The sequence below is a fragment of the Thermobia domestica genome, chromosome 1 (assembly GCF_964235325.1).
Source record: "Thermobia domestica chromosome 1, izTheDome1.hap1.1, whole genome shotgun sequence".
NCBI classification, from domain to species: Eukaryota; Metazoa; Arthropoda; class Insecta; order Zygentoma; family Lepismatidae; genus Thermobia; species Thermobia domestica.
In genome coordinates, this window is record NC_137454.1 from 86,935,116 (window position 1) to 86,950,457 (window position 15,342).

Consider the following 15,342-nt stretch of genomic DNA (forward strand, 5'->3'; position numbering starts at 1 on the left):
GAGCATAACTCTAAAGAAAGGGATTTCGAACATAATATTTTACTGAAGCTACAGAGATTTTTCTTGCACTGACAACTGGCCTAGCAGGAACAAATTTGTCAGGCATCGACAATAACCACTATGTCATACATGTTATCATCCTTCTCCTATCGTCGTCTTAGCATTCTTCTTGTGAGAACTCTAAATCAGCCAGAAAACTTGGAAGAATGTTAGTTTAGGCAAGGTTCGAACTAACTTCATTACTCTGCGTTAGATTTGATATATTCATACTGTGATTCGATGCAACAAACATTGCAGTAATGCAATAATATGTGACATATGTATAGTTTTGTTAGTCTAATTAGCTATCAACTATTATTGAGAACACTTATTCAAAATATAAAAAATATATATATTTCACAGATTGTCAGAAATAGATATAATCTGATGAAACGAAATCCGATTTTAAAAAGAAATAAGCCAAGACACTTGAAATGACATGTTAGAAAAAAATGCATTCGTAACATGTATAATAACTTCTATATATTTTTTCCAATAATCACACCAACTTGTATGCATTCTATCCCTAAGCTGATCTAGAGTTATAAAACAATCACTTCACATTATTTTAGGGAACTTATACTAATATCAGGTAGTCTAAAGAGTAGTGAGCTTTATGCGTGGATGGCGTTAGTGTTCCAAATCTCAGGGTATATGAGTCGCAAAAGGTCGAGCCTAGAAGAAATTTGTGCTCTTTATGGGCAAGATATACGATGTTATCAAAAGCAACAGCCAAAAGATGGTTCAATCGCTTTCGTTCTGGAAATGTCGATGTCTAAGATGCTTCTCGCAGTGGGCAATCAATACAGCAAAAGTTGATGATATTCTGGCAAAAGTCGAGCAAGACCAGCACGTACACAGTCACGACATCGCAAATGACCTAAACATCCACTACCAAGCAGTGTTAGATCATTTGAAGACAGTCGACTACAAACAGAAGCTCGAAGTTTGGGGTTCCAACCATCTGACTCAAAAAGATTTACTCGGACGATGTCTATCTGTGAATCTCTACTCAAACGTAACGAACTCGAGCCGTATCTGAAGTGGTTGGGCACAAGTAATAAAAAGTGGACAACCTACGACAAGAATGTGCGAAAAAGACTGTGGTCAAAGCGAGATGCTAGTCTGTAGCAAAGTCAACCTGACGCCCACGAAGGTTATGCTGTATGTTTGGTGGGACTGAAAGGGCATGGTGCATCATGAGTTTCTTCGCGAGTGCACCTAGCAATTCAAAAGAAACAGCTGGAACTGGTCAATACATAGGGTGTAGTATACCACACTCAAAATGCCAGACTGCACACATCTTTAACGACCCGTCAGAAATTAAGAGTACATGGCTGGGAGGATATGTATCCTCCGTATAGCCCGGACCTTGCACCGTCACGCTATTGTTTGTTTCAGTCTTTACAGAATTCCCTAAATGGTGTTAAGTTAATTTCAAAAGAGGGCTGTGAAAACCATGTGTCACAATTTTTTTTACCAGAAATCATAAACATTCAATAGCGACGTGATTATGATGTTGCTGGAAAAATGACACAAAAGTTCATCGAACAAAATGGTTTATATCAGGTTTCATATTGTTATTTTCAAATCACAATAAATATACTCTCAATTATGATCTCCAAAAGCTCAACACTTTTTAGATATCCTGATATAATGAAACTATTTTACCTTGGGATTACGTGTTCTGTTCCCCCTTGGAATCAATTTATTCTCTTCCTGTATTACACTCGCTGGGACTACTGCGCACTTCTGGGCAAACCGTACTAAAAACTGTAATTAGTAATACCGGAAGAGGTACAATTGAATTGGAAAATGTGAATTATTTGAAGGTAAGGGACAGTACGTTTGAAGATATTGGTTACAATACACCAGAAAGTAAAAGATACATATCAACAGTAAATTATTTAGTTCGTTCAACAATGATTGGCACTCCCCCCTATAACTGGTGCCAAGTAGCAGTTGGAAATGTTTGTTGATGTGTGCATTAAGATAGACTACAGTACTATCAAACCCCAATAAATGGTTTTCTTTCTTTCCGTAGGTAGCACATTGTAGCAGCAGTTGTTCCAACTTGCCAGGACGCTGGTGGACAGCATGGAAGCAGACACACATGGGCAAAGGTGGACAGTGTGCTTTCTCTGGAGGGAAGGAGTGAATACTTCAGACATCCACAAGAGATTATTAGCCGTATGTGGGGACACAGCACCAAGTCGCAGATCCGTGTTTCGTTGGGTATCCGAATTAAAAGAAAGCAAAGACAGTGCTGCAAAAAGCAAAAGCACTGGGCGTCCTGCAACAGCACGCAGGCCAAGCAATCCCGCGCGAATGAATGATTTGATAATGGAGCACAGGAGAATCACGTTTGATAAACTAGAGAAAGAAACAGGTCTATCACGGGGTTCCCTCTACACTATCATTCATGAGGATTTGAAGCTGCACAAGGTGTGTACACAATGAGTGCCTCATGACCTCACCGTTGCACACAAACAAAAGCGTGTGGAGATTTGCCAGCAGTTGATGCAACAGTACAGTGAAAATTCGACCGAGTTCTTTGAGCGTCTGGTCACCGTCAACGAAACTTGGTTCCACTACGAGACTCCAGAAAAGAAACGCCAGTCCATGGAATGGAGGCATACTGGAAGCCTTCGCCCCAAGAAGAGACGGATGGGACTATTCGTGCGAAAACAAATGGCGATCGTTTTCTGGGATCAGGAAGGGATACTGCTGGTGAAATGGCTCCCTCCCAATACGTCCATCGACAGTGAGAGCTACTGCAGTTCACTGCATAGACTCCGCCGAAGCATCCAACAACGCCGACAAGGAAAATGGGGCCTTGGCGTTCTTCTCCAAAACGACAATGCACGGCCACATGTCAGTCGCCAGACAGTTGCCACAGTTCATGAACTAGGGTTGTGTACTGCCGCATCCTCCATATTCGCCGGGTCTGGCTCCTAGCGACTATGCTTTATTTGACACAATGAAAAAGGGCATGAGAGGTAAAAAGTTCAACACAAATGATGAACTCCACGCATCTGTCCACCAGTGACAGAGATATACCCCGAAAGAATAGTTTGCTACACAAATAAGGAAGCTTCCAGAACGGTAGTAAAGGTTCACAGACATTGCCGGGGAATACCACTAACATAAACTGTAATCGTTTGTTCAATAAATGGTTCCTTGAAAACAAATTAATTGTAGTGCCAATCATTTCTGAACGCCCCAAGTACATTAGACGTTTAAACAACAAGCACATTTTAGTACTGCAGTATGAACAAATAATTGCATTTGCCCAGAAGTAGCTCGCAGCAGTCTCAGTGAATGAAATAGGAAGGGGATAAATTGATTCCAAGGATAACCTGATTTACGCAACCTAAGGTAAAACAATTTCATTAAAATCTACAGTTAATAACTTGACTCGCCTTTTAATACATAAATATATTTACGGTAATTACCCGAAATTTGTCTAAGTTTTGTCCATTTTAATGTTAAGATAGTTCAAGTGGAGTGTTTCATCTTATTTCGAACTTCAGATATTGAGAAGTTGCAATATTTGATGCACATCAACTCACTGAAATATTTGACCTTTTTCATTAAGAAGGTTACAGTTTAGTATACTTGAACTATACCGATAGGGATATCAAAAATTTGTTAGATATCACGAGATATGACTAGGACTAGTAGTTGATGTTTTAAAGAACATAGATGAAAGCCTTTACCGAAAATTCCGATATATATATATCGACTTATAAATAGGTGAGCCAAGTTACTATCTGTACTCACGCCTTAGGTTAATTACTTAATCAATCAATCTACAGTTCACTCATCGTACTTTAACAAAATTTCTCTAGATATAAAAAAAAAAAAAAAAAACCCTGAAAATATAGTATTTTATATTAAAAGGAAGAAGAAAGAAGAATAAAAACTTACGTCTACATCTGAGAAATGACCAGCAAAAATTCTCAGCGGTTGGTGCTGATCCGTTGCCCACAATCTTGCAGTTTTATCGTGTCCTGCACTTGCGAAGTAGTAGCCATGAGGAGAAAATTTTACGTCCCAAACAGGAAAAGTATGACCCTTGTAACAAACCAAACATGTCCATATTTGTAAACTCCATAACCGAACTGTAAAAAGAAGGAAAATGTACATACGATTTTACGGAGGCAGTATGCATGCTACCACTTTTAATATGCTTATAATTATCCTGGTAAAAGTTGAGTATAAAAGAAAAGTACTGGAGACAATTTAATAATAATAATAATAATAATAATAATAATAATAATAATAATAATGATGATGATGATGATGATGATGATGATGATGATGATGATGATGATGATGATGATGATGATGATGATGATGATGATGATGATGATGATGATGATGATGATGATGATGATGATGATGATGATGATGATGATGATGATGATGATGATGATGATGATGATGATGATGATGATGATGATGATGATGATGATGATGATGATGATGATGATGATGATGATGATGATGATGATGATGATGATGATGATGATGATGATGATGATGATGATGATGATGATGATGATGATGATGATGATGATGATGATGATGATGATGATGATGATGATGATGATGATGATGATGATGATGATGATGATGATGATGATGATGATGATGATGATGATGATGTAGTAGTAGTAGTAGTAGTAGTAGTAGTAGTAGTAGTAGTAGTAGTAGTAGTAGTAGTAGTAGTAGTAGTAGTAGTAGTAGTAGTAGTAGTAGTATGGAACACCGCACTAAACTTTATCGCTCCTATTTCTTAAATTAATTGTTATGTTGCAGATATTCCTGATACATTTAATTATCAAGAGGAAAAACCTTTGTAATGTGGGTTCCTGTCACCACGGCATGGCGCATCCTCAGGTTGCGGATCGAGGAGAAGGCCTCTAGATATAGAGGTTAGCTGCGAATATACTGAATAAGCAGTCGCGGACAGACGACAAGAAGTGGTCCTTCAGCTTGGGGGGTTTGGGTGAGGCTAACAATCTCATACTATATATATATATATATAAAGTTCAGAAACATTCACAGAAGCCTCGGACCAGGACTGATAACTTGGCACGACCTCAGCAAAAGAAAATGGACATGAGATTTGGAACATGAAATATTAGAAGTCTTTATAAGGCAGGCGCGTTAAAATCAGTAACGAATAAGTTAGAGAAATACAGGATGGGCCTAGTAGGAGTTCAGAAGTTAGGTGGAAGGAAATGGTACTGTGAATTCCAGAAATTTTACGTTCTTTTACGGGGAAGGAAATAAAAATCACCAATTAGACGATATAAAAGACAGTTTTTACGAAGAAGTAGAACGGATATTTGACCAACTCCCGCGATACCATATGAAAATTCTATTAGGGGATTTCAATGCGAAGGTAGGGCGAGAAGAAATTTTCAAACCGATTATACGGAACGAAAGTCTACCTAAGGAAAGTAATGACAACGGTGTTAGACTCGTGAACTTCGCAACATCCAAAATCCTTATCGTGAAGAGTACACAATTTCCACATCGCGACGTTCGTAAATATACTTGGACCTCACCAGAGGAAAAACACAATCAAATTGAACATGTTTTAATAGATAGAAGAAGACAATCTAGTATAATTGATGTTCGGCCGTTTAGAGCAGCTGATTGAGACACTGATCACTACCTAGTAGCACCGATAATAAGAGAGAGATTATCGTTGAATAAAGGAAATATTCAATGTCTAAACACGGAGAGATTTAATTTAAAGAAATTAGAAGAGAGCCAGGTACGAGAGGAATATCAAATTGAAGTCTCGAATAGATTCTCGGTTTTAGAAGATTCGGAGTGCACTAGTGTTGAAGATACTTGGACTGAAATTAGAGATAGCATTAAAATTTCAGCAAAAGAAAAGTTGGGACACGTGGAAATACGTAGGAACAAACCATGGTTCGACCAGAAATGCATTCAATTAGCGGAGAAGAGAAAACAGGCAAAATTACGTTGGCCACAAAATCCGCATGAAATAACTACACAATATTTTGTAGACATCAGGCGGGAAACTTCCAAAACTTTTAGAACAAAGAAACACGATTTTTTGAAAGCTAAAATTAAGGAACTTGAAGATAACAGTAAAAATAAAAACACTCAGGAATGTATAAGGGGATTAACGAATTTAAGAAAGGCTTCAACCTCGTGCCTATATATTAAAGAAAGCTGACGGAACAGTTCTCACTGATACAGATGGGATCTTAAATAGGTAGAAAGATTTCTTTGACGAATTGCTTAACACGCAACCAAAAACTAATGTGATTAGAGAAAGGGAAATACACACCGCACAACCGTATATCCCAGAACCTAACAGAATAGAAGTAGAAATAGCTATAAAGAAATTAAAGAAACACAAATCTCCGGGTATACACGAAATTCCGTCTGAGTTAATTTTAGCTGAAGGCGAAAAATTATGGAACAAGATACATATTCTTATCTGGAACAAGGAAGAATTGCCACAAGAGTGGAAAGAATCAATAATTGTTCCAATTCACAAGAAAAGCGACAAAACTGACTGCAATGATTATTGAGGCATTCTGTCAATGTTCTATAAAGTCCTCTCAAACATTCTATTAGCAAGATTAACCCCATAGGCAGATGAAATTATTGGAAAATGATCAATGCGAATTTAGACGAAATCGAGCAACTATCGATCAAATATTTACCATTCGAGAAATACTCGAAAAAAAGTGGGAATACAATACCCCGGTGCATCAACTATTTATTGATTTTAGAAAGGCTTACAACTTGGTTAGGAGAGAAGCATTGTACAACATTCTTACAGGATTTGAAATACCGAAAAAGCTAATTAGATTAATTACGAAATGTTTAAATGAATCCCAAAGTAAAGTCCGGGTAGGAAAATTTTTGTCCACGAACTTTCACGTCGAAAATGGCCTTGAAACAAGGAGATGAGTTGTCGCTTTTATTCAATTTTGTTCTGGAATACGCTATAAGGAAAATCAAAGAGCAATCAGGGCCTAGAGATGAATGGCGTTCACCAGATTATGGCATATGCTGATGATGTAAATTTAATAGGGGATGATAGGAGAACAATATAATGAAATGCAGAGGTCTTATTAAACGCTTGCAGGGACATGGAATTAGAAATAAATGCAGAGAAAACTAAATACATGGAAGTTCGTCAGGATCGTAATACAGCAAATTATGGATGCGTTAAAATATCGAATAATACTTTTGATAAAGTGGATACTTTAAAATACCTAGGATCAATATTAACAGACGAAAACCATATTCACAAAAAAATTAAATGTCGACTAAAAGCAGGGAATTCGTGTTATTATTCAGTCCAAAATCTCTTATCGTTGCGAATTCTGTCGAGGAATTTGAAGCTTAGAATATATAAAACGATAATCATGCTTGTTATTCTGCATGGTTGCGAAACATGGCCCCTTACTTGGAAGGAAAAAATGAAATGAAATAAGTTTAACGTCCTACGGTTATGCCGGTTAGGCTAAAGGAGACGGTGATAATGAGAAATGAGTGAAAATGGCGGAATGAGGAAAGTGGGAAGAAACGGGAGAACCCCGAAAAAACCCACGAGCACGGTGTTTGTCCACCACAAAGTCCACACGGCGCGAACTAGGATCGAACCACGGACCCCAAGCACCGGAGGTGAACCCTCTACCACTGAGCCACCGCGCTCCTCTTTACTCGGAAGGAAAAACACAGATTGAAAGTATTTGAGAACAAGATCCTGAGACGAATATTCGGACTCAACAGAAACTGGAATGGGGAATGGCGGGAACTTCATAATGGGAACTACATAATTTATATAGTTTACCCAACATTGTTAGGGTCATCACGTCTAGGAAGCTCAGGTGAGTAGGTCATGTAGCCAGGATGGAAGAAAGTAGGAACGCTTTCAAAATCTTAACTGGAAGACCAATCGGACAACGACCATTAGGAAGACCTAGGTGCAGATGGGAGGACAATATTAAGATGGATCTCGTAGAAATAGGAATACAAAGTAGAAACCGGACCCAATTAGCTAAGGATAGAAGTCAGTGGAGAGTTTTTCTGAACGCGGCATTGAACCTCCGGGTTCCATAGGCCACAAAATTAGTTAGTAAGATGAAAAATTCATAATAAGCGTTCTTGGGAAACTTCATCCGAAATTACCTCTTGTGGACTTTCACGAGAAATGACAAGTTATATTGTAGGATTGTTAAAATATTTATTTATGAAATATAAACAAAATCTCCTGAATCGTTTTAGAGAAAATCGTCCAAAAGAACTTACCCCCACAAGAAAGTTATTCCTTTTTTTCTCTCTCTCTCTCTCTTTAAAAATTACTTACACTATGTTATAGGGTTGTCAATAGAATGTTGATTAATGAAATATAAACAAATCGAATTTTAATTTTCCCCTTCAGTAAGCTACCCTGGGTTTTGAGAATAGGAAAAAAAAAATTGTCTTCCCCTCTTTCTGGAGAACTTATATAATCCTGAAGTTTAAAATTTTGTTCGGATATGTTGAACGGTATGAACTCAAGGTAAGTACACATACATCGGGACGAACGAATAGAATCTCTTTTTCGGTATGTAGGGGTCATAAAACGTGTAAATCCGTTGAAATCATCTTCACTCCCATATAAAAAAGGAATTACTTATTTCAGAAGAAAAGTGTTTTTATTAGAGATATGACAAAATTTGAAAGACGATAATTGATACAAAAATCTTAACAGAGGAGGAGCCGTAGTAAATGTATGGAAACTTCCAAATTTGCAGTAGGTGAGTCTTCCAGCGATGACAGAATACTTACAATAATGCTGAGGATCTTGTAACTTTAATCAATATAGAATTACAGAACCTGTTGCGCGTAAGTTTGATTAAACGAGATACACGATTTCTTCCGTTCGCGCGCAGAATGAACTCGCCCGACTTTGGTCAATCGCGTGTATCAGTATAGTGTGTGAATCGTGAAAGGATGTTTCTGTTTACTCGCTGGGCCGAAAATGACGCCCAAACTGAGCCGCATTCGAGATAGTGTTTCAATGATCAGGAAGCAGCGTAAGAGCAAATGTTGTGACATTAGATTAACTTTAATCAAGAATATGATCGACAAATATAAGGATTCCGTGGCCCCAGCGTTCGATCCTTCAATAAAGGGAACGAGAACACAGTCGTGGATACAAACCACTACCAGCATCCAGGCGAAGCTTCGCGGGATTGCCATATAAAATATTCCGCCAACTCAAAGCTAGATGAATCGTCTAAATGTGCCTTTAGGATATGTGAACCGTACGTCTCGCCAACAACTGAACCTTGGAAAGTTCTTCAAGGGTAGAGGTCACTACACACCGACGGCAACGCAAATGTAAAGCTCCGAAGCTATACTAGCGGCATCTGGCAAACCAAATGACGGCACGTCGCTATATTTGATAAGGCATAGATGTTGTTTCCAACTGCGTTAAACCAAGAGCCATCATATACAAGGACAAAGGCGCGAAGCGCTTTATGAAGTGAGTCCAAATATGCAAAGAAGCTTTCCCGAAAGGGTTTATGGTGGTTGCCGCCTACTGTCACCGAAGCAAATTTAAGATTCGCAGGGTGAAGAAGAACTGCAAAATCAACCCTCAATACTACCAGAAGAAGATCGTAAGGTTGACTACGACACGGAACTACCAGAAATGTACAAAAACGAGACGAATATAGTCCGCATCCTGAAGACAAAGCTTTACCACACACCTCAAGATCATCCCTCACACGACATGAAAAAGACTACTGGAATAAAGGCCATATTTTCAACGAGGTACCTGTAAAGTCTCCAGACGCAAGTCCAATGTGAACTTGGACAGCTTAAAAGGGCTCTGGACAATAGACATATGACAACTCTGAGTGGACTCTGGAAAGCAGTGAACAAGGAACGGAAAAAGATCCTCCTCGTAGTTCTCCAACAGAGCCTTCTGCAATGGAAACTACATTCCCGAGCTATCGTTCTGAACCAGGGAAAACACATCGTGCACTGCCGTATCTGGCGCCATGGATTTTCGGAATTATTTGGTAAATGCAATTTGGTCACATATAGGTAGAACAGCCTCTGTATTCTTGCATTTACCACTCATGCCTCCCTCTATACGAGTTACTACATTTCAAATACACAGCAATTTCATAGAGAAAACACGAAGACGAACTCTCCTTCGAAACTTACTTTTGTGAAATTACCTACATGTGGAATGGAATCATGCAAGTTTTCCTTTTAATGTTTAGTTCCTACTCCTTCCTTTATTCCTTCAAAAACCTGATGATAAAACTCTGTAGATTTAGAACGTTACCGTTTGCAGAGATATGAGTGATTCAGTGCAAGAACAATTTCCTACTTGATTACGAAACACCACATATAGTATATGTAATACAATAAAAATTGTTACATTAATGTGGACCTCAGTCATTTATAATTTTAACGCTCTACATATTCCACAAAGCTTGTTTGCATGTTGTATTATTAAGTTATGCTGCATTACTATTATTATTATTATTATTATTTTACCAATGATAACTAGGAATACTAGTATCTCATTAATTAAAGTAATACTAGAACTTTTTATGCAACTGTCTTGCCAAATAAATTGACTACAGAAAAAAAATATTGTCTTAGTTTCTGAATTATATTTATATTTCATTCGTGAACACATGGTGTTGCTGAGCTGACTTTCACTTTGCAAAACACTATATTCTAAAAATTCTAAATCCCGAAATCTACATATTATTGCTGGTTTCTTTTATATCTACGATTATACCATAAAATGGCAACACGCTTACTTGTTGTATCCTCTGAACAGGAAAGAAGTAACGTTCTATCAGGGCTGAAACATACGTGATAAACTGGCCCACTATGACCGCTCAAAGTTCTGCACGTTTCTGCTGACCTGTCGTCCATCATTCGAACTAAAACATCATCTAATTTAAAAATAAATAAATATATAAATATATCACATTAACGCAGAGATCATTCAACAATTAGAACTAGTATTTACTCTCAATTAGTTGCTTCACATTCAATTCTAAGTCTGTGAACGTAACATTTAGCCATATAAAAGCAAAATTAACTTAGTTTCAAAGGATAGTTTATAAAACTAAACAATTTATAAGGAAATAAATATTTTAATTACGGTGTTATGTACCTTAAACTCTAATTTGTAAAAGGACTCTTTAATTGTTTCATTCATATACAGTCGTGTTCAGAAAACTTGACCACTAATTATTGATCTCGCATTTACACCTATAATAAGCTTAAAATAGTTCGAATCAAAGATGTGATTTTTGTTTTTCGTTCTTATGCAAACAAATATTATGAAGAACGGAACTTAGCTATTGAAAGTGAGGATTCGAACCACTACTTGAAGCTTTAACCGATGTATTTTATTGCCAAAAAGGTCTAAACTTTGCTAACACGTGCATCAAAAAAAAAAAAATTGCGAATTCTAATTACCCAACTACAAAGAAGCCCATAATTTACATCTTCATCTGATATAATACCAAATTTGAAATACTATCTACCATATCAAACTAAGAAACAGAGGTTTATATTTTCTTATTGATAAGAACCGATACATGTTTTATGTTGAATTGATGAAAAATTGAAAATTATAATATTTACTTTACAGTAATGGCATTTCAAATTTGTAAATTATTTCATTTTTAAAAACTGGAGAAGAAAAATTAAATTTTTCTATTATATAATAAATCTGCAAGCAAACACGTCTCAATGCATCTGAGAGAAATCAATTAAGCGCCCTCCTGAAATTGATGCGTGCTTACTTTTGAGAACTTCTCACTTACAGAAACACGCTGGTAGATTCAAGAAATTCTCAACATGGATATCGTGCTCAACAGAACTACACTACTCTGACATTATTAAATAGAAATCCGAAAAACGAACATATGATACTGTTATGTACAAGTGTGCAGAAAGAACATTTATGATGGATTTGTACTTGATGAAGCCCTCTTCGGCATCATATAACGTCCTATGTGGCATGGTATCCATCAAGTCATCGATGGCATCCTTAGACGGTGATAACATTCATCACAGAATGCCTGAAGTAACTACCATTTGAGGGTTTGTGTAGCTGTAGAAGATGCCAAACATTTGTGTTTAGTAACTATCCGGACCACAGCAGACTTGAACTCCACTTTGCCTCTTCTAGGCTTTGTCCTACAATATGATGTCTTATTACGCATGAATTATGTGGTGTCCTGCGACAGCTCACCTGTTTCAAAGAAGGGTAGCAATTTATCTTGCAATACTTCGATGACTTTTGCAGTATTAATGTGATCATCGCTAAGTTACTATGACAACTTTTCCAAATGTAACTCTTCACCATTATAACTACAACTATGCCACCATATTTCGCAATAGGATGATGGCGCGTTTTAGTGATTCATGCTTCCACATCCAGTGTCAATTGCTGTCCGCAAACTGGCAAATTTGGCTTTCATAGTAGAATGCAAAATGGTTCCAAACATGTTGCTACATATGGCTGTGGCCCAATTGTGTTCCTGTGTTACTTGTAGTATCGTAAGGAGGGGCTTCTTTTGATGACGCGTCGGTATACACTTGCACTATGCAATATTGCACGACGGTTTGTGCACATCTGTCAACTTTGTGATGTCATTGGCAGCTTTGGATGGCTAAACCTTGCACTCCGATCAATCATATATTTGAGGAGTGACATTGGTCCCGGTTGAACTGATCTTGGGTCTTTGTATGTCTTTCCGACCCATTTGGTATACGTAACACAGCACTCATGTCATACTTTGTTACAATGTGCAATTATGCGACCTTGGGTAAACTCAATCAGGTCTTCACACCCATGTCCGTTAGCCAAGGTACCACTTGTATTCCACGGTCAAACCACCACCTACATCATACCATTAGCCATTAGCATTTATTCGTTCTTCCACGCAGTTCAGTTGCCCCGTGTGTGTCTATTTATTTAACGTCCGTGTAGTGTATTTAAACCCAGTATCATTTATTCTTTCTTATAGCTACTTATGCTTAGTTCAAAGAACATTATTGAGAAATATAAAAAGAACCCAAATCATTTAGTAGCACAAGAATCGCTGAAAATCTTACATGTAAGATAATTGTACAATTTTCTCATGATCCAGTCCCGGCTTTTACCCTATAACATCATTCACTTTAAGTTGTGTTTAAGGTTTGTAATCGACTACTTTGTCATATTTTTAAAAATGTTATTAGCTGAATTTATTTGTACTTGCATTTATGTGCTTATTAAGTTACGTAGGAATTGAATGATTAAGTATATTTAGCTAGTTCCTGATAAAATATCAAATAAAAATAAGTGCAATGATAAAACTAAATAAAATTTTGGTTAACGTCTCATGGTTATCCATCCCCTTTAGGCCAAAGAGGAGGGATGATTAATGAAAGTGATTGTGAATTATTATTATTAGTAGTAGTATTAGTATTGTGCTCTCCTATTGGGAATTGAAACCTGGACCACGTGCACTACAATGATAAAGAAAAACCGAGTTTACATTAAAGACATAAAAATGCTTGTAAAAATGATAGGAGGGTCGCAAGTAATCTACTTACAGGGGGCGTAGCAAGCAATGAGAAACTGATAGTGCAATTTTAATGTTAATGCAAAAATATTCGATATATATTTACTGTATGTATACCAAAAGGGAACACCGTGGTCTAGTGGTTAGAGCGTTGGACTCATGTCCGCGTGGCCCCGGTGCTTCCCAAGTTTCGACGTCCACCCAGCGTCCTGAGGCACACTGGGGAATCACGTGAATGAAAGACGTAACGGCCGCGCCTGTTAGGATTACGCCAAGCGGTGTGGTTTGGTAGTATATCAACAATTAGTCAAAACAAAATGCAGTACATTTTTTTTTAAGTTATCTGTCACTAAAGATTTTGCTGATCAAAACTGACCTTTTAATTATGTACACAGTAAAAATGTGTTCTTGTTCTGACGAAACTGATTTGAGTTTAACATCCCTTTTCAGCGTAGATGTTATATAAGACATAGATCTACAATTTGCGGTCCGAACTATTGTATTTTCACTGGGGATCATATCCAGATTTTCTGTTCCAAAAACAAGAAGGCTACCCATCCCTACAGAATAACCATGCCACGAGGGAACTGACTTTTGGCAGAAATAATTGATGGTGACAGAACATAATCCTTATATTTCATTCTCTCAGTTTTTACCTTTTAATGAAAGTCAGATTGGTTAAGATGGGTTATAATAAACCAAGCGCATGCAATTCGTCTCATTCTAACTAAATTATACAGCTCCTTCGTGGTTAAGCGGTTAGCGTATGCGCCTTTGGCGTGGGAGACCCGGGTTCGATTCCTGGCGGGAGCTCATGTGGTTTGGATTCCACGTTACTCAGTAGGTCCACGTTTCACATAGCCTCGCTGCTGAACGGGACGTCAAACTCAAAATCAGTCAATCAATCAATATAACTAAATTATTGCCTTGAATTTTAAGTCAGCTATTATTGAGACATATATGGGGAATTGTAACAGGAGAATGGCAAATGTTTAACATGTAGGTACAACCTTATGAAGTAATAAGCTGTAATTGTCATCTTTGGATTAATGACTATTAAAAACTATACACTCAAAAGACTTGCTAATGATCCCAGGTGTAAAGAAAACTACGTAGTTGCTGAGAAGAAAGATGGTTACATTGAATAGTATATAAGATAATGTAAAGATTAGCAATATAATATATTCCTTGAGTAGTAATGAGTTCTACAATTTAATACATTCGAACGTTTAGGCCAGAAAATATTTTTACCAAGCATGAATTGTCGTAGTATGTACTGAATTCCAGCTTTAATAATTTAGGTTTTGTAGGAATATAAATAATTATGTTGGTATATCTACTCGTTATAAAACTTGAGGCTATGCCATTGCCAACAACAGATAAAAACTCATTTCTTAGTGACTTACCTGCTTCTTTATCAATATCTGCTAACTGTTCAGCAGGTTTCATAGCTCTCAACTTCTGTGGCACTAAACTCCACACTTTTATGATAGAATCCGCGAAACCAACTGCTATCAGACTGGAATCCTCCGCAATTTCTGCAGACGTTACCCTGGTTAAAAATAAATAAATAAATAAATTATTTGAATGTTTTTTTTTCTTTCGCAACGAATAAATTTGCATGTAACTAACTTTATGTTTTTTGTTTCTGCTAAGATTTGTTAAGAACTATCTTATAATCAAAGGACGAATATTT

The 15,342-nt window shown here is 37.2% G+C and overlaps 1 protein-coding gene across 1 annotated transcript in view; it reads right to left on the reverse strand.

The window, feature by feature from the left end:
* Positions 1-15,342, reverse strand: part of Taf5 (TATA-box binding protein associated factor 5) — a 48,863-nt gene that overhangs the window by 10,402 nt on the left and 23,119 nt on the right. The window contains exons 7-9 of the mRNA XM_081760572.1: positions 15,053-15,198; positions 10,878-11,015; positions 3,970-4,163 (exon numbers count right to left, since the gene is read on the reverse strand). Coding sequence (XP_081616698.1) covers positions 3,970-4,163; positions 10,878-11,015; positions 15,053-15,198 — 478 coding nt within the window. The remainder of the gene's footprint in view (positions 1-3,969; positions 4,164-10,877; positions 11,016-15,052; positions 15,199-15,342) is intronic.